The 26,833-nt window shown below is 47.6% G+C and overlaps 1 protein-coding gene across 33 annotated transcripts in view; it reads right to left on the reverse strand.

Moving 5' to 3' along the window:
- FBRSL1 (fibrosin like 1) overlaps nucleotides 1-26,833 on the reverse strand; it is a 463,266-nt gene that overhangs the window by 144,817 nt on the left and 291,616 nt on the right. For 29 of the 33 annotated variants that reach the window (XM_065033313.1, XM_065033306.1, XM_065033311.1 and 26 more), the window contains one exon: nucleotides 23,558-23,587. The exons of the other annotated variants lie outside the window; for them this stretch is intronic. In XM_065033313.1, the coding sequence (XP_064889385.1) occupies nucleotides 23,558-23,587 (30 nt within the window). The remainder of the gene's footprint in view (nucleotides 1-23,557; nucleotides 23,588-26,833) is intronic. 33 annotated transcript variants of the gene reach the window in all.

Genomic DNA, 26,833 nt, shown 5'->3' on the forward strand with positions numbered 1-26,833 from the left:
CATTGTAAAGGGCCCACACCCTGTTCTGATTCAAGACCTAGATACAGGGTCATTATGGTGCTATAAACACCACTTTTAAAAGCCTGAGTATGTATTGACACAGTTTTTAATATGTGCAGAACTGACTCTCAAAACCACTGTTAAGCGTTGTTGATGACGTTTTACACCAGGCTCATGTGTCCCTAGCATGGCATTAATTGAAACAGTACCGTGAAAGCAAAGGGAAACATATGAAACAGCAAGATCTGTGCAAAATAATTCCGCTTTGGAGATAAGAAATCAAGGCAATTGGAGAGAAGCCAGATTCTGAGCTTGATCCTTCATCTTTGCTTGCCAAGATTATAACAATCATCCAAGAGAGAATATTACCAGGGGAAGCACTTGAGAACTTGCCTTTGCTACTAAGAAAGGTGCTTAAATTTCAAAATATCCCAAAGGTAAGCTAGCCATCCCTAGCCAAGAGTACCGGCAACCGCACTTGCAGGGCTTAGATACGTGAGTATTGAAACAAAGCAAAAATGAGAAAGTTGGTCTCACAACACTTGGCACAAATTGCACCATTCATTGCAAGAAGTCACTTCCGGCCAAGATATCCCCATGGGCTCAGAGGGCAAACACCACGACCGGAATGAACTCGCAGGTCCCTCCCTTTGCCGGGACGGGGCTGCTGACCCCGGGGGCAGGGTTGACTTCTTCACCATAAACTAATTGTATCAATATACTTGCCCGCTGTCCCAAATAAGGCAGATTGGGAGCAGACGCAGAGGAGGCAAGTCTTACAGATGGCACTGCCACGCGAGGCCTCGGTGCTCTCTGGCCTTTGCCGGCGCCGGAGAGCAGCGCCACCGGCGCAGGCAGGAGCCAGTCAGATGGGCCACCAGATGGCTGAGAACGCGGCGCACAGCAACGCGCGCTCCTCGTGTGCCTGTCCCTGGCCCAGAAACCAGCAGGAGGGGGGTCTGGCCCCACGACGCTGAGCAAAGCCATGGTCACCCTGCACTGAAACCTCTGCTGGCACCCGTGAGCCAGACAAGCGCTTGCTGCCAGAGATGAGTATTTCATTCTCAACACACTATGATTTTGTTTTTGTGGTTTTGAGAAAAGCATTTAAAATTCTCTTAAAATGTGTTAGGAAAAACCCCAGTGTGTGATTTGCGTACAAACGCGTGCAGTTGTATTGTGCACGTCAAACCGTTCATACGGGTAACCTGATAATCATGTAATTTGCCTTGACACCTCTAAAAAGACATCATTGTCCCTCTAATTTTGATTCCTTGTAAATAATCAATCAATCAATTAGCTAATCTGCTCAAACACTCCCCCCACCCCTTTATGTTTTCAATTAAAAACGTGAAAGGCAAGTGTAGACAGATTCACATGACACTGCAGAGGCAAGAGGCAGCAATGGGTATTTCTGCACTGATCTTATCAGGTGCCCTCTAAGCACACTTGGGGTTTCTCGTGATCCTGACTGCTAAGCAATTCTGAGCATTCGTTCTTCTCTGGATGGAAGACATGTCTTTATGGGGTTGCCTTTTGGGAAATTGCTCATATAGAATATCCAGTAAACTGTTCTGGAAATAGTCGTTTCCTTTCAAAAGCCTACCTGCGCAGCCACGGGGACCTGCTTTTCCTGCAGCCCTTAGACGTGCAAACCGATACTCGAGGAGCATTCTGACTTGGCTGGATCTGGTGCAACTTTCGCAGAGATAACAAAAGGCATCTCTCTTATATGAGGCCAAATTTCACATCCGTGTTTCCTTCCTCCAAAATACGGAGATGGGCAACCATCTTAGCAAATTACTTGCAAGTGCTTATAACATGATCAAAACAATTTATTCTGCCATCCCCCCCCCCTTCTTATTTTTTGAAGGAGCCAACTATTTTTATTTGAACTTTAAAAGAAAGGGAAATCGGCTGCGGGCAGATACTTGACATGGAAAATTTCAGCTCAAACAGCTTCAATTTGGCAAAGCTACGAGCAGTTTGCAGCAGCCGTGTACGGGGAAGTGCCAGGGAACAGCAGCGCCGGCAGGGCCCCAGCTCCACCTGCAGCCTGGCCAGGACCCACGGACACGGTGCCAGGACCCACGGACACGGTGCCAGGACCCACGGACACGGTGCCAGGACCGTGCCCTCTCCCAGGCAGCTATTTTTAAGGAATCAGGAGAAATTCTTTGTGGTGTGTGTTGAGAGCAGATTACTAAAATGCAGAGGCTGAAATACAAGAAAGCACAGCCACAGAACCAGGGAGCTTCATAGCAGAGGAAGATGGATCAACCATGGCTACTCTGTAAGACACATTATTCATAGAGATTTGTAGTCTGCTTCAGACATTTCAGGTGTCACTTGCAGCAATACAATCTTTACACATAATGTTAAATTATATCTTCAATCAAAAGGAAATGGAAATTCCTCAAACTAAAAAATAACAAGTCAAGACCTCGCCAAAATAAAAAAATCAAAGAAAATGAATTAGAACAGCACAAAACTGATCAGGAACTGGAACAGTACAGCACCCTTCCCCAAGCCAAAGCCGTACTCAAGTATGCTGCCTAAAATACTCTCTTTTTTTTAAGATTCAACATAATCAAGCTTGTTATTGAATGTGACCCTTCCTTAAGCGGCAAGGCTGTATTTTTCACGCCGGGCACTGGTGCTCGCACTGGTCTGTCTCGGGGCGAGAGGAGCGGCCGCTCTGTGCGCTGCGGGCACGCCGCACCCGAGCCCCGCGGGGCTGCTGACCCCTGGGAGCGCTGGGGCAGCGCCGCGCTCGCCCCTTCCCGCTGCCTAACCGCCTCAACGGCCTCCTGGGACACAGCCGCTGCCGGAGCCGGGAGGAGCGCCAGCGCTGTTGTAACAGCCACTGAGCTCAGCCATTTCAAGTGAAAAATCCAGTTGCGTTGGAGTCTGGAAGAATTTTGCTGTCAATTTTAATGCACCAGCATCTCACTTTTGGTATCATTTTCCCCTAATAAAACAGGGATGATCACACTTGCAGAACTGTTAGAGTGGGACAAGGACAAACTAATGTGCACTCTGTGTTCTGAATGAGTAGCATAATAAATGCATGAATTATTAATGTGTATAAATTTAAACTCTTTGATTGAAATGTAAGGCTGGTTGATTAGAAACAAACTTCCTCCGTTTTTGATACCTGGGGACTCTGCCCCAGGAGCTCGAGGCAGCCTGGGCTCCCTGTTGCACGTTCCCACCTCCTCCTCAGCGCCAGCGCTGGTGTTCATGAAATGACACAGAAATGCAGAGCTGCCCCAGCTGCTTTTTCCTGAAAACACAGAGATATATCTCTAGGTATCTCTCCCAGTAGTGCAGTAGCTTAATAGAGGCCCACCAGTGGTATCCTGCACTTAATGTTTTAACCAGCTCATTCAATAATCTGCAAAAAGGAAAAAGCCTCTGCCAATTAACTGACATAGTGATTTGTTATCGGGGGTCCCAAAGGCAGAACTACAAGAATAAGATATGTGTACTGAGAGAACAAACTCACACAACCAACAATAACCTGTGTAGATAAGGCCACTCAGCCATTATCAAGTTGGTGCCCTCAGTCACTGGGCATATTTAACTACAGTTCCCACAGCCCATGCTGTACACTGAGCAGAAACACCATCATCGGTTCATCTTTCATTTCCAAAATACATTTGCTCACTCTTTTTAAGCAACACAGGTGGCCTTTGTGCACAAGCACACCAGACCCGACTTTTCCTCCACGTGGCGCCTCTCAAAGCAGCCACCCAGCGAAATGAGCCCACCCAGACCTGCCGGCGTGGATGCGGCAGACGAAGGCGAGGTGGAAACACTCATTTTTTGAAATGATTTAAAAACCCGATGGCTTTCACACGTCCCTCGGTACAAGGTGGGGCACGCTGGCTTCTCTGCACCCCGGGCAGCCGTCCCTCCCGATCACCAGCGATCGCTGCTCCCGCAGCCGCTGCTGTAAGAGCCGTTAGCTGTACGCAGGCAGGAAGCAACTCCTGCAGCACTGGCGGCTGCTCTGCTGGGTGCTTCGCCTTGCACCAAGCTTGTTTTCGTTAACTTTCCAAATCAATGATAAGAGGCACAGGCATGGGCAGCAGAAAGGCAAACCCGTCATCACTGAGTAGCTGGCTGGCTTCCTATATGTATATGAGAAGTTTTGTTTACACCTGTGCAAGTGCATACACACGCAGGCTTTCCTGCTGAGCAGTTTAACTAGTCCAGCGCTCAGCACAAAGTATTGGCTCACGGCAGCTCCAACACGCGCCTACCTTCTCGCTATCGTGGTTTCAAGCTGAAACCAAAGTCAGGTAGGAAGTTCTGTGTTCTGCCTATAGACTTGGTGAAATTTTGTCAGAGGTGAATCAATGGCACTCTGTTCTTACCAAGATGCAATGCTGACAACACTCCAGATTCTAATATGAAATATTGATGACTATTACATTGATTATTATGTTGATTAAAATGTGGTTGATTGTGTTGATAATTACTGCATTTTATATACATGTAAATGCTTAGAGCCTGGGCCCGCAAAGAGACTTCCCTCAAGTGCTGCCCAGACAGGCGGCAAGAGGAACACTGATAAAAGTTCTGCTTTAAAAGTTCCAGGTTCCAAGTTTAAGAGTTAAGGGAGTCCTGTGCTGGCAACCGAACACTAATCTCCCAGACCTCACAGATATATTAAAAAGATCCAAAGAGCACCCATCAGCAGAAACTTTAAGAGGTAGATTAAAATACTCCTAATTCAATGTGTTGTTCTCAATAATGACTTGTAAGAAAAATCACACTACTTTCTGGAGCCTGACTGGTGATTTCTAAACGTCGGGGGTTTGCCAAACTGCTGGTATCGATCTGGAAGCGCTCCACCGATGTAACTGAAATTGCACCAGTGTAACAACGGCAGCAGGGAGAGCAGGGACGGGCTGCGAGAATCCGGCAGCTGCGCCCACCAGCACAGGCTGCGCATCAGCAAAGAGCAGAGACTCATTTCTGCAAAACATTTTGGCTTGGTTTTTAGTTTATTAGGGTAATACATGGCCCACATTTGATCCCAGTAGCTTGATGGGCTAAAAATTCCGCACTGACTTTGGAACACGGCACACCACCAACAGGTATTTAGTCAGCTGTTGTTCTGAGAGGCACTTCTGTCTGCTGCTAGGAGGCTTCAGGCACTCCCAGCACAAGCCGATCTTTCCTAAGTGCACGACTGCGGCGGGGATGCTGTGGCACATAACACAAGCTTCTGAAGTCCCACCCCGCTCCCAGACTTCATCGCTCAGAAACATCCCTGTCCTCTTGGCAAGGGAACAGAGACCGGCAGGAACGCCTCTAAAGGTTAAACACACGAGCCTTCTGCCATGTTAAAAAATGAGAACAAGGGGAGGAAAAAAGAGCGCAGGCAGAGGGGAGCAGCAGAGATCAGGCCAGCTGACCGCTCGGCAGCGGAGGGAAAGGTGTGCGCACCATGATCTGGCGGGGAACACGCTCCCCAGAACCAGCGCTCACACCCAGCGTCTGCAGAGAAAACAACCCTCGGAATCGAAAAACCCTCAGAGCTACAACGCTTAGATGTTGTATCGGGAAACGCGGATCTTGGCAGCAAGCACGTTACCGATACAAATGATGGGTTATATGAACATGTCTATCTCCAAGGCCAGAAGAAAAGAGAAGCTAAAATCTCCAAGGTCCTTTTCAGAGGAGAATCATAAAAGCTACAGACTGCATTTCCCAGGTATTTTGTATCGTGATTAAATCTGTTTCTAGCATTACACCTTCAAGAAACATCAAAGGTAGGCAGGCAGGGAAGGAGGTACACGCTGACTTCCACTAACTGAAGCAATCTGAAGCCTCCAGCACCTTCCGGGTTCGCCAAAGTCTCCCTCTCTATCTCAGCATCTCCTCTGCCCTCCCGGCGGCCGCCCTGCCCCAGCCCTTGCACAAGCGAGCGCACCCGGACGACTGGCACAACAGAGACGCCTTTTATAGCTGTTTGGGTACGGGAGCAGGAATAAAAACATCCTAAATCTCAGTCCGATCACTGTCAGAAACTCGCCACAGTTCTTTTCATTGTTTCATTTCCATGCCTCACTTCTTCCGTCTTTAAGAAAGAACATCAAAGAACATGGAGGTTTAGGAGCTGTTAGCAACACGTGTACCAATACCCGTGTCAGCGGAACACCACATGCAACTCATCCCAGTAACAAAACCTACCAAAGCAAAGCTGTACTGGGAAAAACTAGTTTCTCAGCATAATTGTATGTGCAGAAAGGGTTTTTGCCATCTCTCCCTACCCCAGACCAACCTAATTAAGCTGCTACAACCTGTAGTGTAAAGGTGACCATGGCATCCCACGTGGGGCTTTGCAATAACCCGACTGACTTGTGCGATACGGCTGAGAGCATCGTGGATTCTGCACTCAGCTACGCGCGCGCACTGGGGTGCCTCTTCTCTTGCCATTTACCTTCTCCAGCGTCCCTGCTTCCTCCTCCCGCGCATCTGTGCTTTGATCGCGAGCTCTCGGGGAGCTCCCGCGCGGCGCCGGCTTCCCCGGAGAGCCCGCGCGCCAGGGTCCCGCCGGCCCGCGCCGGGAACGCGACTGCCATCCCCTCATGCCACCGCGGTCGTGCATTAGCAAGGGAGAGAGCTCCTTGTAAATGCCTCCAGGGGTCAAGCACAACTTTGCCTTTGATGCTTAATAAAGTTTTGAAATCAAAAGCACTATGTAAATGCTGTTCTTATTATCAGGTAGGTGTGCTCTGGTTTTCTTCCAGAGAGCTCAGCTGCTCACGGTGGCTGGTGTTAGAGGCAGGTCCCGCATGTCTGACATTCAGCTTTGCAGGGAGAAGACTGAGTTAAGAGCTTGGCACACAGCAGCGAAAGAGGATGCGATCTGATTTGGCAAATTAGCCCCTGGGATGATGCAGTTGCCATATGTACCGAGGTGCCAAATTTCAAATGGAGCAGAGTGACCCGACCCTGACCTTTGGCTCGGAGCAGCGAGTGCCCTCTCCAGGGAGCCTCTCCAGCCCGCAGCCTGTTTCAAAGCTGTGAAGAGAATGAACGTATCCACCTGGGGGATGTTTACAGCAGAACATTTGTTTTCACTTATGCTGAAATCTAAGGAGAGTTTTGGTGGAGTCCCCGCATGTCACTCATTCCAACAACAGGTTCTGCAGCTTTTCTTGCGCAGGTGCCCGAGGCCTCTGGATCGTCCCTGCCGACCACAGCTAGCTGATGAACTCTCTGTTCTGGCCAACAATTTGCCCAACCTGGGATTTTTCAAACAAAAGCAAACATCATCTTCTTTCTCCCTGCTTACCAAAGACACGGCAGTGCCAGACAAGGGGCTGCCACTTACGAAACTCCCCTGCTTTAATAAATATACTCAAGAAGTTTACAAGCAGTATGGTACATAAATTAACCTACACTTTCCAGAAACTGAATGAAGCTTCTTTTTTTTTTTTTAATTTAAATCCCTGTATTGCAGACTAGTCATTAGCTTGCTAATTAAAAACAATTGCTTAGTGAGTCATCAGACAGCAAGTTAGACAGGTTACACAGAAGCGAGAATGTTAACTAGAGGCAACAGAAGGAGATTTCTGAACTTCAGACTAGCACCGTGATACCCACACTACCGGAACAGTGAAGAAAGGCAAGAGAAGGCGAGGAAAGGTTCAAAGACAAGGCAGATGAGTTAAAATAGTTCTACGACATAAAAAACCCTTCAGATCTTTACAGCCCAGTTCAGCAGTGAGAAGTCACTTATGCTCAGAAGGCAAGCCCTATGCGGATATTCTCTCACTTGGCTCCCGCTTTATCATTTTAGTTGACTTCCATCCGTTTTTCGGAGTACCCTGGCACGGACACAAAGCCGAGGTGAGCTCAGACACATGCCCCACTCTCCTGGAAAGCAGCGTCACTCCTGAAAAAACCGCTTTCCTTTTTCCCAACCCACTCAAATTCAGGTGGTTTGAAAACTTACTCAAACTCCTTCTCCAGTTTCAAGTTGTAAAAGCATTCAGAGAAAATCTGAGAGACCCGGATGCGGCATTACGGGCCATGCAGGAGGCCTTGGGAAAGGCAGCAGTACAGATAAACCAGGCTTCCATTTAGTCAGCTAGCAGAAAGAGATCTTTATTTTAAAGAACTGGGTCACTTCTGAAATGCATCATTTGTTTAAATTATAGGAAATAAAGGTTTACAGCCAGGGACAAGCTTGGCAAACCTTGTTAACAAAAACCAATGGTTTGTAGGACCTGATGTCTGAAAGGCTGATGCAGCAGCACAAGGGGAGAGAAGGCTTTGCTAACCTGTGCTTCTGTCCAAGTTTCGCACACAGAGAACGTCCGGTTGCACCCTAAAACATACACAGGCATTTGATAAACACTTTCTTCTCGCTTTAGGGTGGCTCTTTGGCTCACACAAAACTTAACACTACTTTTTATGCAGTCTCACCCACTTCACATGCCATACAACCAGGCATGAAAAAATAAATCCCTAAAGATGCAAAATAAAGGATTTAGGAAAGCGCTGGGCAAAAATACTTAGGGTGGTCCACACAACCCTGATTTAGCTCTCCTTTGCATGCGTGCTTTAGCTGTGTAGTGAAAGCCTCTCTGTTTTCAGAACCTGGCTCCTCGATTTCCTCGGCCCCTGCAGCCGCTCACGGGCGCTGGTTCCCGTCAGCACAGGGGCCACGTCCCCGCCCTGCAGCGTCGGCCGGCCTCCTCGCTGCTGGATGCCAGCGGGACACGCTGTGAGCGCCAGCGGACGGGCTTCTCCCACCTACCGGCTTCTCTGCGCCCGCACTTTGCCGGTAGCGAGGAGGAGAAAGAAGAGGAGAAGCACCCAGTCCTGAAGCGTTTCAGCTGAACCTCACCCAAATAATTCAGTCTGAAGAAGACGCCCAGCAATGAAACTTGCAGTGACAAAGTCTGGCCAGATTGTAAGCACAGGGAAGCAGAGCCTCGTGGTATAAATTTTAAGACAACCTTAACATCTGGTTTTCCTTCCTGTCCTGTTTACAGGAGGGTGGGAAGAACCTCTGTGTTTTGTGACTTTGAGAAGAACAAGAAGAACACGTCTTTCAAGCTCCCCCAAAATAAACAAGGATAATTTGTGTAAGCAGGATGACACTAAAACTTGTCAGTGAGAAGCTTCTAGCAGAGCATGGAGTCAGCTGCGCACGGCATGAAAACACTGTGCTGAGATCGGACAAGATTTTCCATACTCGGCTCACTTTTAGAAAATAACTCTGAACTTCACACTTACAAAACCACACTGAGACACCAGCATCTTCGACCTTGCCTTGGCAGCTTCAGAAGAACGCTGGGAATAAATCACAGGAACAAACAAAATACTCATGAAAGCTCTCACTACGCGGCACAGACTGGAGCAGGGGAGCACTGAAGCACTGATTCATGAGCAATCCCCTGAACCTGCTATTGTAAATGTCATTGCCCGACACCTCCCCATTCCTACCAACCGGATAAAGCTGCAATTAAAGAAGTAGGAGGCTCTGCAAGCTTTCCCTGTCTGTAACAGACCCACATCCAGCTATTTATTAGGTAATCCAATTACTCTGATGTGACCTTTCTCCATGCATTTATGTCTAGTCAGACTACAAGGACAGCCTATCACCAGGGTGTTTTCCTTACGATGCAAACACCCGCTCCTCTAATAACAGCGGTTATTGCGAAACACAGCCACTGAACAAAACACTGCATCTCCTTTGCATCTCCCCTGCTCTCATTATTCTCCAGTTGTTTGGAGAGCAACGACCTGAACAGGTTGAGACCGGTCTCCTGCGCCCACTTCTTGCACGGCGCCTCCTCGCAGGCCGCCCGCACCCCTGGGCCCAGCTCCCACCTCACCTACAGACCTGCCGCACTACTCTCCTCAAAATTCTCCTTCAAGCAACGCCGCTGACTGCAGCCAAACCTCTCGGTATGGCGAGGCCACTGCTGACCACGTTGTCTTACGGGACCTCTTTAGAGCACACGCATCCTTTCGTGCTGTTTCCCTGGAGTCGGCCTTTTTGTCAAGTACGTAGCCCAGTGTGGATATGGTCCTTGGCTGGAGCTCCTGGGGCTTTGACACAGTAAATAATACAAGGGTGATTTCCAGCATAACCCAACACAGCCTTCCTTGGAAATCAATGACAAAGTGACTGACTATCAAAGCATCTAAGCCACAGCCTCTTCTGCAACGAGGGTTCAGGAATATCTTGCAAGTAGACGCACAAAAAAAACTCGGAAGAACTTGGATTCCTAGCCCGTGTGCGAGGCAAATCCCGGTTTACAGTCCACTCGAAACAGGCTCTTTCAAGGGGTGCAAGGATTTGCTTGGAAATATGCAGAGGGAGGACCCTGGCCTGTATCCACTGACCTCTGATGATGGAGATTAGATAATGAGTGCAGGGAAGCGCTTCCAGCAGACAGGGCGTGTTCTGAGAAACATCATAAAGAGCATGTATCATGGCAATACTCAGCACACAGAATTCCCTGGAGAGATTACCCAGCGAGAAAAAAAGGCTTTGGCATGTCCCTGTTTGTGACACGGATCTTCCTGGAGTAAAGAACGCTTCCCAGTTCCCTCCTGCTCTAAAACATGCTGCAGCCTCTGCAGGCTCCCCAACACACCTGCAGCTCTTGGTGCTCAAGGGTCGCTTCTGAACACCCTTTATTTCTTTCTTTTCAATGTTTTTCACACTGTGCTGATAAAGTAAGACCCAAAAGCTGGGGCACAAGAGAGGAAGGCACGTGGGTGTAAGAGCAGACACATTTATGCCTATGTGAAAATGATAAAACCAAAACCAGTCAGGGAGTTTCTAAGTGCGAAGGATCACCTGTACAGAGGTTTGCAGGCAACATTTCTCATTTAAACAATAGGCTTTTCTCTTTTTTTTGGCACTGTTATGCTACGTGGCCCATAAGTTTGTACAGGAGCCAAAATTTTGAGGGACAGTCAGTCTGTCAGCCTGTGCTTCCCAAAACACTTCAGGCCCTTCTTGTGCAACACAAGTATTAATAACTTGGTAATCACTGCTGCTTAACACCCCAGTGAAGTCTGCAAACCAGTTAATTGTGCTGCATTAGTGAGAAACAGGTATCCAGGCAGGGTTCGCTTCAAATAGACACAACTCCCTATGCAAAACACAACACTGCAAAACACAAAAAGCTTGTTTCATTAGCTAAAGCTTTTGATCAGCTACAGGTAGAGGAAACGCAATAGCACTTGTAGTAACTTGGGCAGAGTTTTTGTCATGCTTCTGACCAAGTCTGTCCAGTTTTACACGCCTCTCTTCTAACTGAACACAAGTACTGTTACACCTTCGGGCCCGTGTGGAGCTGTCTAGCTTCACGCCCTTCGCCCTGCCGTGCCCCAGCGTCCTGCTCCCAGCGCTCCCCGGGCCACAGATCCACACCAACCCCTGCCCAGCCCAGGCAGCCTCTCCAGAAGGAGGAACTACCATCTGCCTCCTCCGGGCCCGAAGGTGCCACGGGCTGCAGGGTGTGCCGCGACACGGACTCCGTCCGAGCACAGCCCGCCCGTCCGCAGCCCTGGACACGTCTCAGCTGCCTGCGAGGAGCAGCTGATCTGCACAGGAATCCCAGGAATCAAATCACGGCGGCGGCTCCAATGCCATTCCCCCACCGGAGCACAGAAGGCCACCAGGCAAGGATTACCTAGGACGATTTAATTATGTGCGAAAACAGCTGCAAAGCTTTATGGGGCTTTAAGAGTTGTTGTTCTTTGGATAGGAGGGGGGAAAGGAGAAGGAATGAGACCCAGAGCAAGCTAGCTGGGATGACCTGTGGAGGCAGCTAAGCACACTGTCATGCACATGAGCAAAAGATTAAGGGCGGAGAGATACAAAGCTGCTTTTTTCTCAGAGGGTTTGCTTTTCATGACTTGTCACCTGGAACGGGGCCAGTGTGACCCGCTGTGTCTCCCACACTCTTCGTGCCACGAGAAGTGACAGCCCATTGCCTGCACCCACCTCTTTACCCAACAAAAAGGTTACTTTGCCACTATTTACCTGTACTTCCATGTTAAGAGGGAAGGGAGATGTATTCCCGCTGATACTAGTTGAAATCTCAGTCATATTTAAATTAAAGAGAGTTTTATTACTGCCTTCAGGCATGCCAGAGTTTCACCCGTGAGAACACGGGGTCTGGAGAACAGAAGGTACTGAAGTCCAAGGAAAAACTCCACATTATCTTTTAAACCACCTTGTCTGAGATATTTTGCCTTCCTCTATTCCATTAAAAGGTCTCTGTGCTTTGCAAAATATCTGTAGAGGAAAATAAACCACCACAGAGAACACTTCACTTGGAATTAACTTTCTTAAGGCACGGGAGAGCTCATCAACGCAGTCTGTAAGCTGGTTGACTTAAGGACTCCACCACACGTCTCACACAGGAATTAAAATACATGTGGTTCTTGTTTGTTTTTGTTTTCATTTCAATTTTATTTCTGGATTCTACTTTGCTTTGTAAGTTATTTTTCTTGCATGACAAGCAATATCCAATTATTCATGCACTGCCTTTTTTGTTTTAAGTTGACATTTTGCCCAAGCTTAAGACCACAAGATGCTTCCTAGAGCTTCAATGAGGTCTCCCGTACTGCTGGCTTTTAAAAATTAGTACATACTAAACCTAATACACATAAAACCAAAGCACACAATTAGTGACATCAGCCGCAGTTTTGCCTCCACATTTGTGCATGTGTTTGCTCTATGCACAATGACGGTTCCAACCTGAAAACAATGCGTTCAAGGAAAAAAATACGGGTTTGTGTGATGGGATTTCCAATGGAGCCTGAAGGAGTTCGGTATCCCCAGACTGTAAAGAAAGTCCAGAGAACAGAATGCTTAACATCTCCAGCCTCCTTTGAATTCCCAGCCTTACTGAACCCAGAATAAAGCAAGCCTGGCCCATAAGCAGGAACCCACTAATTAAAGAGAAATGGGGCTTATTTGTCTCGGTTTCTGAAGTCGCAGTTCTCCACTCCTGCAAACACAAGTTTCTCACCAGTTCTTTTCTGCCCCGGGGCTGTGACCTAAGCAGCTTAAACGATACACAGGTTTTGGTGAAAATCTGCTCCTTATTTACTGGACTTCAAATGTGCAAGCAATTACTGAATGGGACCCGTTTATTGAATAAAAGTATTTAGGCATTATGTTTACAAAGGCCTAGAAACATTAAAATCCAGTGAAAAACAATTATTTTTACAGAATACATCTGCAAGCAATATGAAGTCATTTTGTTTTTGTAAATTTCTCTGTAATAGACTTATTGTTGATGTGGAAAATGTTCACATTGCAGCAGTGAATTATTTTGAAATGCCAAACTTAATAAAGGAGAAATTATTGCAAATACTATCACAACCCTTAAGGAAAAACAAGCCAGAATAGCAGTGGTTTCCTGCCTGGCCGGTCCTCCCGACTGGCAGGCTTCGTCAGACTCATCAGGAGAGTCAGACCAGCAGTTACTGTTCTGGGGGCTGTCAAACAACCCAGAACCTGGCCGGCAGCCGTGCCCGAGCCCGCTGGCCGCGCCCCGCAGGCCCCGCGCGGGGCCCACGGCCCAGTCTGCAGAGCGGCGGGCCGCGGGGCGCCCACGGAGCTGCTCCCGATGGGGCCGGGACCCTCCTCGGCTCCCCAGGTTTTGCTGTGGAACACGGCTGAGAGAAGAAACTATTTCCAACTATTTAATTCAAGTCACTGCTGTTATTTTTAATGGAGAGCTCTGAAGCTCAGCTCACAAAGGGTAATGAGAAAATAATGTTTTAAACAACATCATCAGAGGAATTAGGGCATGGACTTGAACTACATTATCCGATTCTCGCCGCAGAGTTATTTTGCCCCCCAAATGTTTGCTCTTTGCAGTGAAACGATGAATGGGAATTTCGCCTAAGGTACACGCCTGAGACACGGCCACAAGCAAAGGGCAGGGAGCAGCGAGTTTCGGCCATCGGCCCCAAGACCCGGTTCCTTGTGTCCCTGCCCCCGGAGCCCAGAGCACCCCCCGCGGGTGGGTTTGCCTGTCTGGGAGCGGGGAAAACCGAGGCCTCATTTTAGCAGAGCGCTGGGGCGCACGCGACCCGCCGTCCCTCAGCACGTGTTTGAACTGGTGCGGGGCAGACTCAGGTACGCAATTAGAGCTGAGCATTACTTGGTCTTTCTGCTGAACAGAGGGGAGAAGCGTGCTGCCTTGAGAGGTAAGTAACAATACCCGCTTTTGCACCTCCACTGCATCCATCTTGTGTTGGTTCTCTGCACTGAACAGATCTGATTTGCAAGGCAACCACAGGTCAAAAGGGAAGGCGAAAGGACACAGGGCACAGAGGGAGGAGGAAAGCTGGAAATTAACACCCAGGATGGGTCTAATGAACACAGGGGTTTACAGGCCTGTTTGAAAAGTTTTCACGCACGGCTGTTATACAGAATCTATTCAGCTGAACAGCCACGAATTGCAGTTGGAAACTGTAAGAACTGTACTTACTTCTGCATCCTTTACTTCCCCAGCACTGCAAACCAGCAGCACAGACAAATCGATTCAACACCAGCGATGCTGCAGACTTGCCAGGGAGATGGGACGTACTAACTTTTGAACCTCATAAGATGGCTGGAAACCGTCCTTTTTGGACTTGCCCTTCCGTCTGGTTTACACCGTACATCATCACCTATTGTCCGGCTGCGAGCCAATTTCTGATGTCTGGGCTGCTGATGGCTCTTGGCGATGATGTACGAAGCAGAAACAACGTCAGAGTTGCGGACACTCCAAAAGGCTGGGATAACTAAGAACAGCCATACACACGGAGAAGCTGTCACTTCCTCCAGCCTTGCTCTCCCTTTCCAGAATCACTTTTTAATTTGTTGCTGTTGCACAAATCGTTTCTGTGTGTTAAGAGTTCGAAGGAAACAGCCATCCAAGAAACATCTTGATACTCCACTACCTTTAGAGACACTTCAGCAATGAAGTTATGAAAACAGACTCTGATGTCTTAGAAAGAATAAGACTTTGAATGTAATACGTAAAGCTTTATGACCTCTTAACAAAGCAAAACCAAAACATATTCCAGCTCAGCTAAAGGTAGTTAGTTTTTCAGGAATCGTCCGTCACCAGCAGAGACGGTCACGGGGCAGGAGCTGGTTTTGGCCGAGGCAGCGCACTGCGCCATCCAGACTCACACAGCGAGGGCGTAGAGCACAGAGCTGACAGGAACACCAGCAAGTTTTGTCCCACAGCACATCCAATTGATCCACTGCGGGACCACAGGCAAACCGTGTTTTCTCCGAGCCTCAGTTTGTTCAGTGGAAAATGCTAATAACGATGCTTATTCAGTTTCCTAACAAATTTTGCATGAAACATACTCACAAATAGTTTCTGTATGTTTTTGGTACTTCAGGAGTGACCATGAGCTATTTAGTCATCTCCTCTACGGGAGGCCACTCTCTGTCTCAGGCCCTAAAACGCGCCATTTGCGGTAATCCAAGCTCCCTAAGCGCAGCCACCCGCGCGTGGGCCTGGCAGGCTGCGTGGGGAACAGCCCCCGGCCCGGAGCCCCGGGCGGCCTGCAGCGCAGACCAGCACGCAGAGCGACCGGTGACGCCGCCAGACGAAACCACAGGTGGGACACGGTAGTGTGGTGCAGGATCTTGAAAAACAGGGCAAGAAACTCACATTTCACAAAAAAGGGGGACTAAAATTACAAGGATGGGAGGAAGACTTTTTGGTGGGCTATACAATGTCTTTTTTTGGGGACAAGCTCAATAACCATGATACAAGAAACTCTACTTTCTGCAGTTTCACCTGCTGCGGGTGGGGTGAGGTTATCTAAAGACTGAAACGCGGGAAAGTGACCGCAGCCACTCAGGAGCCTGCATCCGAGGGTGCACAGCACACCGTGACACGCTTCACACACACTGGTCACTCCAGCCGCCTTTGTGGCAATGGATAAAAAGAACAGACGCTTTAAAATCTTCGTCAGTTATCAAAGGCTACTCTGCACTTTTATCCTCGCATGATAGTTTTAGCTCAGTTTATAGATGAATGGGATCGCCTTCAATTTTAGGCTAATGCTCTTTTATATTTATAATATTCAGGATAGCTACACATGCTTGATTACCTTTAAAACACTTATCATGATTCCATTTAAAAATAAATGAATCCCATTTAAAAGTGACTTGTCCCCATCTTCTAGTATTTATGGACAAGGACATATGGGGCTGATTTCTCTCATTATTAAGCAGCATGTATGAGGCTTAAATCATTTAAATTATTCATTGACAGCAATCGGGCTGCTCATGCAAACTCCCACTTACACAAGGAGTGCCAGTGACAGGACCAGTCAAGTGCAGGAAGATGGCTCAACGGATTCTGGGGTGCACGGGGCATCCACAGACACTGCTGACTTTGATTAGGGTGAGCAGGGCTTTTGAAAATCGGGCCCTATCTTCACTAATAAATATAATTTAACTGAGAGTTTCAGCATGGGTGTTCCGAACGACATTTCTTCAAAGGTCACCACGACCGAGGTTCTGAGAGGTGATCACCAGCAGCTGAAGGAATACGAGTGATTGTGCACTGGTTACCATAACAAACCCCAAGCCTGCTGCAAGACCTTTCTAGAGCACCAAGTTCCACGGCGCTTCCCTTTCTGGTGCGGGTTCAGGGTGCTCCCGACACCAGGTGACACGAGGTGACACCTCTGCAGAACCCGGGCTGTGAAAGCTTTCGCGAAGAACAAAGCTGACTCCAAGCAAATGAAGAAAAGCACCTCCAAGCAGCAGGACCCACCCATCTCCAGCACGAATACTTCTGTTCCAGCAGCACTGAGATCTGAGGCAGGAGATGGAGCACCCAACAGCACTGCTGAGCTTGGACTGTAATAGTCCAAACGGCAACGGCTGTAAACACTAAAAACTGCTATAAAGAGACTTTGCAGCCTGTCGCAGACCACTGTGCTCTCCGGCCACCTCGCCGCTGGAACACCCTGTGCTGTGATTGTGTTTCCAATCAGTGGAATCAGTCTGGGAGAACAGGAATCATCCTTCATGGAAAATAAAATACGGGTATTCTTTGCAACACGCTATTTTTAATTAAAAAGACATGTTTCTTGCTCTCTTCAGAACGAGCCCAAGGAACATTTGTAATCATTTTCAGGTCACGTTATATTGTATATATTGCAGCTGACTTCACAACTACGTGGGCTAATTACTCTCTTTCTGCACAACTAAATGATTATCAAGGCAGCAGCAGACAGTAAGCACCACCAACATCTAGCGGTCACAATGCGTCTAGGAAACACAGCCCAGCTCTCGGAAGAAAAACCTCTCTTATTTCAGAGGTCTGTTCCCGGCCCAGCGCCACCTCTGAGCCCCAGCGTGTGCCGCGCTTTGTCCCTGTGTGCGATCTTGATGGGAAAGGTTTTGTTTTGCTTCTTTTTCCCCTAAGAAAGGCAAGAAGGTTAGCAAGTCTTTAAACTCTCAGTTCTGACGGTTGTTAATATTTCACATTACCAGCAGGGAAAGGAATTAAAACTGCCAGTAGCTATCCAGACAGACTTTAAAATCCCCTTCCCTCCCCCTTCTCTCTGCCTCCCTCGGCTTCAGAGGATATTTTCCCCGCAAATTGGTTTTAAATTAAGGAAGGTGATGAAGGCAATGTGCCGTCTCAGCATTTTCCCAGGTGCACTTAATCTAATTTCATTAAGGAGATCAGGACAGATGATCGCTACAGTCGAAACATTAAGTCTGTCCATTTTTGTATAAAAAACCATTAAGTCTGTCAAAGTGTCGGCGGGTGGGCTGTTTATTATTGGAGATGAAGGCGCGCTTTGCTTCCCCAATAAACTGTCAGGAGTAGTAAACCACAAATTAAGTCAGCTGCTGCCAAAGATTTAGGCAAAGATCTCCAACTGATTTTGACACAGGTGCGGGAAAGGCCAAGGAAAGAGAGGCCGTGAGTTGGTCTGTATGGTTTGGAAACCAGGTCTTTTGTGTGGGCTTGAGATATCTCAATCTGACCCATCAAAGAGCCGAAGACTCTTTGGAGATGTGGAGATGATCAAGCTTCTGATACCTGTTACATCTGCACAGGACAGCCAGCGCTGCACGCTGTGCACTGCTGTGCTATTTAACCTGCTAAAACAGCTCTGGAATACAGGAATGAGAAACTTCTCAGGCCAAGTAAGTGCCTGCAGTTGCAGCTACTGGAGCATGCATCCTCCAAAACTCCCATCTTCTTGGCATCTTTATGGTTAATTAAATCATTCAATTTAATTAAATGAATTGCCTAACTCAATTGTCAATTCCTGTCACCTGCCTGCTATGTCATGTTCTATCTGATCACCTCCCAGGGAGTTACTGCCTTTGCACAGGTAGCCCTTTGGATTTATGGCTACATTTAATGGGGTTTCTTGATGCAGGCAGACAGCTGTACAAGATTGCTCTCTTCCCTGTTGCCTCAGATCTTAAAAGCTTCTTCACAAGGTCCCTGGTAAGATATGACAATGCTCATGGATGGGGAACCGGACTAGGGAGAAAATAGAGAAAACAGAGAGCTAGGGACATGCCTGGAACTAAACTTCCAGCTTCATGGAAACAAGAGATTTACAGGTGGATCCCACCTCTTTCCATTGCTAGATGAGATATGAGGAGCAGGGGGAAAGAAGCCTCCGGCGCAGCCCGTGGTGGAGCAGCCACAGCCATGCCATGCCGCTCTGCTCCCGTCCATCGGGTGCTGAACTGCACCCCTCAACTGCACCCCTGCGGTGCCGCTCTGCTCCCGCCCATCGGGTGCTGAACTGCACCCCTGCGGTGCTGCTCTGCTCCCGTCCATCGGGTGCTGAACTGCACCCCTGCGGTGCTGCTCTGCTCCCGTCCATCGGGTGCTGAACTGCACCCCTCAACTGCACCCCTGCGGTGCCACTCTGCTCCCGCCCATCGGGTGCTGAACTGCACCCCTGAACTGCACCCCTGCGGTGCCGCTCTGCTCCCGCCCATCGGGTGCTGAACTGCACCCCTGAACTGCACCCCTGCGGTGCTGCTCTGCTCCCGTCCATCAGGTGCTGAACTGCACCCCTCAACTGCACCCCTGCGGTGCCGCTCTGCTCCCGCCCATCGGGTGCTGAACTGCACCCCTCAACTGCACCCCTGCGGTGCTGCTCTGCTCCCGCCCATCGGGTGCTGAACTGCACCCCTCAACTGCACCCCTGCGGTGCCGCTCTGCTCCCGCCCATCGGGTGCTGAACTGCACCCCTCAACTGCACCCCTGCGGTGCCGCTCTGCTCCCGCCCATCGGGTGCTGAACTGCACCCCTGCGGTGCCGCTCTGCTCCCGCCCATCGGGTGCTGAACTGCACCCCTGCGGTGCCGCTCTGCTCCCGTCCATCGGGTGCTGAACTGCACCCGCTCATGCGCGGCACCGTGGGCCACACACCTACGGGGCTCAGGAATCAGCGTACAACAGCCTGGCCAGGCCGAGCTCACTCTGCCGCAAGCAGGGCCTAACAAACTCGCTGTGCTGTTGCAGAAAGCGGTGTGAAAACACTGGTTTAGAAACCTGACTTGAAAACTTTTTGCTTCCACCCTGAATACAGCTTTACCAGTCTCCAAGATTGCTTGCTATAGCTAAACCACAAACTACAGAACAAATATATGGTAAATACCAATTCAACTTAGCTATATAGTGTCATTTTTTGTACATCTAACTTAGCACCACATCAAATGAAGGAATGTCTGACATCTAACCCCTGATTTAAAGAGCTCACTTACACTGTGGGGCCATGCAATTAAGCTGACAACCCACAATTTTGCACACAGCAGACACAAGTCCAAGACTGAAAAAACATGAACACTGAATTACTTTTAAAGAAAGAAACAGGCTTCTTTGTAATGCAATCTTGAACACTGTTATTGAAAAATGAGAGCAACGCTTTGGAATAACGAGCAGAGATTACTCATTCCCTTGTTTTACACAAGTTGACTTTTGGCTTTCTGCAGAACACCATTTAATGGAGCACATTACCAAGCTGCTAGCCACTTTTCACAGTGATGCTGAAGCAGGTAAGAGACAATAAGTGGAACTGTTGATGGTTTATATTACTCTATTATGTTAATGTTCACTAAAGTATGCCATAAGCTCTCTCATTACATGTGTATAAACCAATTCTCTGTGGTGTTATTCCTGTGCTAAATGCTATAACTACATAAATCTTGAATTAATGGAGACTTTATAGTTCCTGAAAATGAAGGGTAATTGCTATCTGTTAATGCTGTTGTTGCTATTAAAGGAAGTATATATTTTCAGTAACAATGTTTATGGACCGTGAGCCTCACGTCGCAGCTATTGCACAACAGAGAGAGTGTAATACGATTGTCAGACTAACTCCCTTTCCCTGCCTCCACCCTCACTAAAAGCACTGTATCGTTTCCACAGTTTCGGCAAACTACCTGGCAATTCTCCTAACAGCTGCAGCGTCCAAACCGATGTCCTTCATTGCACATACACTGAAAGAAACGGGATTTGCATTTCCGTCTCTGGGAATGCACGATTTGGTAAGTTTCTCACCTGGCTAAATGGCTGGACAGCTCACTTTATTACTTTGGGTGTTCCAAGCAGTTCTTCGAGAGGCGTGTGGTGACAGAATGAAAGGTGTGAGAAAGCCTCATCCCACTTACTTCCCTTGAGATTTCAGCAGCGACGCAGCAGTGAAATGCTGCACTTGGCCAGAGACGCTCTCAGAAAGCAGACGGGATGGACGAGTCCCCCGCCTTGAGCGCCTGTTCTCCGATTATTAAAACAGCAGCGCTGTTTGGAAACACCCTCACGATCTGCTGCGAAACTGCACCTTGCGCTGAAGTGAGGGCTCCTCCATTCTGCTGCACCGTATGTATGATCCGACTACGCTCAATTGCTTTTCTCCCCTGGAGTCCTGCACAACACTGCACAAGGCAAAACCCAAACCCGCCAGGAGTGTGGCTATGTTCTTCGATGCAGGGAGGGTAAAGCCTTGATTTTACTCTAACGTCTATGTTTTAAAACATTAAGAGCTCAATAGCCCATATACCTATGAACTAAATAAGTAGTGGATAATTAGTAGCATGGTGCAGAGAGAGAAGTAGGAGGTGGAAAATTTCAGTTTTGCTTCTAGCTCTGTCACTGACTCAGTTTGTATTTGTATGTGAACTTCTTTTTTGCCTGCTCTCCTCATGAGTTATATACAGACGACAGTGATGCGCTGTTTGTGACTAACAAAAAGTGTTATGCAAATCCAAAGTACATCAGTAATTCCTGCCCTTCATTAGCGCCAGCACGTGTAGTTGTGCCTCGAGAGACGCTTCTTGCTGACCAAGCAGGAAAGCAAGACTGTTCTGTAGTGCTGTGAAATGACGCCGGCCTGTCAGGGAATTTGGGAAGCCCGATGCCGGGTAGACAGAACATTGAATACTCCATCTGGCTGCGATACCAGAGAAGATACACTTTGCCAACACATGGAAGTGGGGAAAAACACCTCCCAGTGTAATCCCTCAGGATATGCATGCCAGTGTTTTGATAGCTCCTCGTTGCATCAGCCAGGTTAAGTTTTAGACAAAGACTGGATGTGTTTCTAGGGGAGTGCAGTACATCAGGTATCGACAGAGAGAGCCAGGCTGCCCTTGTCTTCCCCACTGGAAGGGAACGTTGCACTCACATTATCCCCATGACAGGTCTGAAGCCTTTTCAGTTCAGCCTCGCTGAGTTTACATGCACGTGCACATCTTTGCTGAGAAGCAACCCGACTTAATTCCAGAGACCTATTTAACAGAGCCGATGTCAAGTCTCGTGTCTCTACAGATCAGGTAAGAGACAAAGAGATGGTGATCTTGTGCTGCTCTCCTTATGAAGAAATGCTATTACTAAGGTGGAGTCACCCTAAGGAGAAGGTGGCTGGAAATACTTGAGCCTGGAAGGTCAAATTACAGTTATAGATATGTAAAGAAATGCCATACTAATGGTAAATAACACTATAATAGCCTTTCACTTGCTGTAAAGGACAGTGAGTTACCAGCCAAACACAATGCAGCTTCCTCTGAAGGTAACCTCAGATCCCACATTCTGAAAGCTAATCAATGCTGTTCAGATTTCAATTTCTTCTCTACAAGGTGAAGTCAAACCTAATCTAACAAACGTCAGTCTCAGATGTAATGCCGCTAGCTGGGTCTACCAGTGTAATTTAGATAATCATTAATAGCATAGCTGTATAATAAAACTACATGTCACTTACAACTTCATCTGAGGTTTGACTGGCAGATCTTTAAACAGTTTTTTAAGTGATTGCTTTTACTTTCCTTGATTGGGCAGTCTCAGAAATGTTTTAACCCCATGGTGTCTAAGCTTTTAGGGAACGGTTTTCCCCCCTCCCCAGCCCTGCCGTCAGCTCTGCTGGCTCACCCTGTGAGACACAGAACGTGGGGGCCTTGTGGCAGTTTCAGGGAGTTACTTTGTACATATATACACATACATAACATAAAATATGTATAGTATCTTTCATTTAACATATACGATTTACATGTTTCTCTTTGATCAAGCCTTCATCTCAAAATGCAGCCTTTGCCATACTCCAGGGATATTTGGTACCAGATGGGATTTCTAAAAGAAGAAGCTGAAGAAACCTTAATGCTTCCCAAGCAACACCACCACTCCGCCGAAAACAAAGAAAGGCTGAACCAGAAGCAGCTTGAACCCGTTACCCCCGCTGTACGGCTGTGCGAGTGCGCGGCCACGGAGACGCGGCTGCCTGAACTTGGTCTTCGCTCTTGTAATGCTGATCCTGTAGAAACCTTCATGAATGAATGCAAGAGACTGGACAGCCAAAATATCATCAAAGTTTGATGAAGATCTGACCCGAGACTACCCAGTTTGGTCTGCCAAGACAGAAGTCAGCAAGAGATACTCACGTCTTTTATATATTTGATGCTCAAAAGGGTAGCGCAACTGTTGCTATGTAGAGGGACTTCCCTGGTTTCCTTGCAACGGTGAAACAATAAATCCTTATACAAAACCACACAACTACAACCTTTCAACGACCAACCTCTGTATCCAAAAGAAGCTCAGAAAAACCATTGCTCTGTGATAAATACGCATGCAACACGACAAAACACTCCTTGACAGTCACCACACTGCCTTTGTGGTAGGTACCGGTTGTCCCATCTTCTAAACCGATTACAAAATTGACATCTTCAAAGGTTACTATCAATGAAACATGGGCTCCTGACAAGGTGTCAGAGGAGACTCCCTCCGAGACAGCTCCAGCGCTACGACTCGGGTCTCACCCAATGCTCACGTCATGATCAAGAAAGACTATTATGTTAATGGGGGCTCCTCTTCTGTAACCAAAACCTAGTGAAGATCACAGAGTACCCGACCCAATGTTCTGTCATTCACTTACAGGTATTTTTAAATTTGACATGATGACTGGAGGAAAATATTGTTTTCAAATTCGTTCTTATTTTGACTCTGAGGGCATTTCCACGCAAGTAAAGCACGGGAAAGAAGAAAATTCAGTCTTACCTTATCGTCAATATCACTCTCGCTGTCACACTGTGGATTAGAGAGAGAAAAAAAGATTTTGAGAAACACCTTTATGTATAGGGAGCCTTCGCATCACCCTCTTAAATCTTCAGGATAACTGCTTATGATGTTCTCAGCTCAATGATACACACTTTTGATGTTTGCAGTAATGCCTTTTAGATCGCTAGCATAAACCAGACAAAGCCAATTTCTCTCTTCTTATACTAAAATATGGTTACTCTTACTTGGATGGGGAAAAGCAAACTTTAAACAAAAAAGGGAATCGGCAATGCATTATAATAACAACTGTAACACGAACAGCACAACAAAAAGCACGCCTTTTTATCATCCCAAATTGTGGAATAAATAGTAACAGTTTTGCATTGCTTCACCTTGATAAGCACTTTGTCATCTAACAAGGAAACTGTGAAACTGGTAATCAATTTCTAATTTAATGAGTGATACCAAGAATAGTAATTAAAATACATCATAAATTGTGGTACATTTTTTAGTTTGAATGAGATCACGATCCCAGGAGGAAATGTTTACTTGAAGAGTTTGAGAGTGTAATCTCTTACAGCCCCTGAAAACGAAACACTTGATTTTCACAGCACAGATGATGGAAAGATAACTCGAGCACCGAACATTTCAGGACACGTACATCTTCTTGTCTGGAGCTGAGAAGCATTCACAGTCAGGCACAACCCAAACCCCTTGGTGTCTGTCACGCTGACAGAAAGCAGCCAGTGCTTCCTGGAGCGTTTTGCGCACCGGGAACCTCCTCCTTCAGCCAGCAGCTGATGAGCACAATCCGGGGGATTCCGTAAGTGGTGGCACCCTACCGAATTCACTGGTTCAACAGGAGGAGACTCTGCAAGCCAGCAACGACAAGCTCCAAATGGGAAAAGGACCATCGGAATGCACGTGCTTTGGTGTGGCGAATGCAGAGGGAGCAGATCAGTTCGGGCAGTCCGCACAGCGCCCGCTGCTCAGGGCGCAGGGAGGGGACGGGGAATCTTTCCTGACACATCCTTTTATCCTCAAGTTACAAAGCAGAAATTTCAGCTGTGACATTCTTAAGTTTTCTGCAGATTTTTGAGAGACTATTTAATCTCTTATTCTATTTGGCGCCTGAAATGATTGACCCCAAACACTCGCGGAACATTTTACTCTTAAATTCTCTGACGCGCACCGAGCACTCGAAGAGCCGCGACACAGCGGAGGGGCCTCCCGCGGCGAGCCTGCAGGAAGGCTGCTCGGCTTCCCAACAGACTCCTTATTTCCATTTAACTCCCGTGGAAACACCTGCCTTAAGGAACCTGTTTTTCTATAGTCTCGACTAAGCAGAACACTTTGTTTTTTCAAAATGAAACCATTTCACACTGCCCCACCAGATCCACAACATGGTTTTCAGCGAGAAATGCAGCTCTTTAGAAGCATGCACACAGATCTAATCGTATCTCTTACCATTCTGGGAAAGGAAGAACCCGAAGCACCAGTGGATGAGATGACAGGAGGGCAGGACGCTGCTCTGCAGCGGCCAGGAGCCGCGGGTGGGCAAGTCCCGTGGCAATAACCAGGGTTAACACCAGCAAGCCCTACCCAATTACTTTGTACATGGAAAGTGAGAAAATCAGATAGCTGTGTCTTTACCAAACACCTTCCCATAAGCTGTTTGTGCCTTTTCTGGGGACTTTTATTCTGCCACAGAGCTTTACGAAAATTCTTATAGGAAACAGTTTCTGTTTTTTCACAAACCAGACATTCATATGAAAAGTAAAATCAGTCCTGATAAATCATCACCAGCAGCAGCCACTTGCTGACTCTCCTCAGCCCGCGCCATGCAACCACCATGCTCTGGGCCTGGAATGGGACTAACGGTCCATCATCACCCACACATGCCAAAACCGGTTCGCTGGGCAAAGGCTGCGCCGCTACCTGCTGCATTTGTGCTTGCTCAAGAGAGCACTGGTTCATGGCGACAAAGCATCACGTCCATCCAGCCCGAGGGGCGGCGAGGGAAGGTGCGGCGCAGCAGTGCACTGTTACCATTGCAGTGCACTGGTACCGCTGCCGTGCGCTGTTACCATTGCAGTGCACTGGTATCATTGCCGTGCACTGTTACCATTGCAGTGCACTGGTACCGCTGCCGTGCACTGTTACCATTGCAGTGCACTGGTATCATTGCCGTGCACTGTTACCATTGCAGTGCACTGGTACCGCTGCCGTGCACTGTTACCGTTGCAGTGCACTGGTATCATTGCCGTGCACTGTTACCATTGCAGTGCACTGGTATCATTGCCGTGCACTGGTACCATTGCAGTGCACTGGTACCGCTGCCGTGTCCGCAGACCCGCCGGCTGGCGTGGGGATGCCGCTCCCTGCTCCCGGGGACTGACTGGGGCCACAGCGCGACGGGGAGCATGTCCCCACGTCACCACCGTAATGGAGTGGGTCACAAAACCAAGTTATCTTACCCTTTAAACCCGGGCTACACTAATTTTAAGCATCGTGCTCATTCAGTCTGCACACTCATATTTCAGAGGCGGAGTATTCTGATGACGTGATTCAACCTGCGCGGTTCGCATTAGAGCATGTTACACCGGGATTATACAGATATCACAAAAATGGCACAAAATTAGTTTGTGCACTCAGCGCTGTGTTGCTTAAAACTCTATGCTTAGGCAACCCCAATACAAATTTCAGTTCTTACAGAGACTTAAAGAATGATACAATGAAGTAGTAAAAAAATCAAATAAATTAAACTGAGAAATATATTGCCTGGAAAATACAACGTAGTATTTTAGTCTTGCTCTGTTTCTGTAATAAAACTTGTCTTCCTATTTCTTACTACATTATGATATTTAAAAGAAAGAAGACAGGCGGATTCTCCTTGAAAACAGATTTGACCTCAAAAATTTGTATGCTTATAATGAGTATAAAACCTATTACAGATGGTCTGCATTACTAAAAGGTGCAGAATTGCTTTATTTAGATGCCTGACTTTGCTTTGTACTAATATGCAACTTTGTCTCATGTAGATAAGTGAAAGCTGCAAAAAGCCAGTGAACCATCAAGTCCACATGCTAAATTTCATAAACAGACACACAAATGAAGCAAACATCTGCTCTCTGAGGATACGTTTTTCCCCATTCAGGATCTGTAAATACTCCATAATTAATTGTTTTTAAAATGGAAAGGACAGCAAAGAATTTTGTTTCATTTTAGCTTCCATCTTCCTTCCTTTAATGACGGCTGCACCCGTCTTGCAGCCGA

This window comes from Columba livia, chromosome 17 (assembly GCF_036013475.1).
Source record: "Columba livia isolate bColLiv1 breed racing homer chromosome 17, bColLiv1.pat.W.v2, whole genome shotgun sequence".
NCBI classification, from domain to species: Eukaryota; Metazoa; Chordata; class Aves; order Columbiformes; family Columbidae; genus Columba; species Columba livia.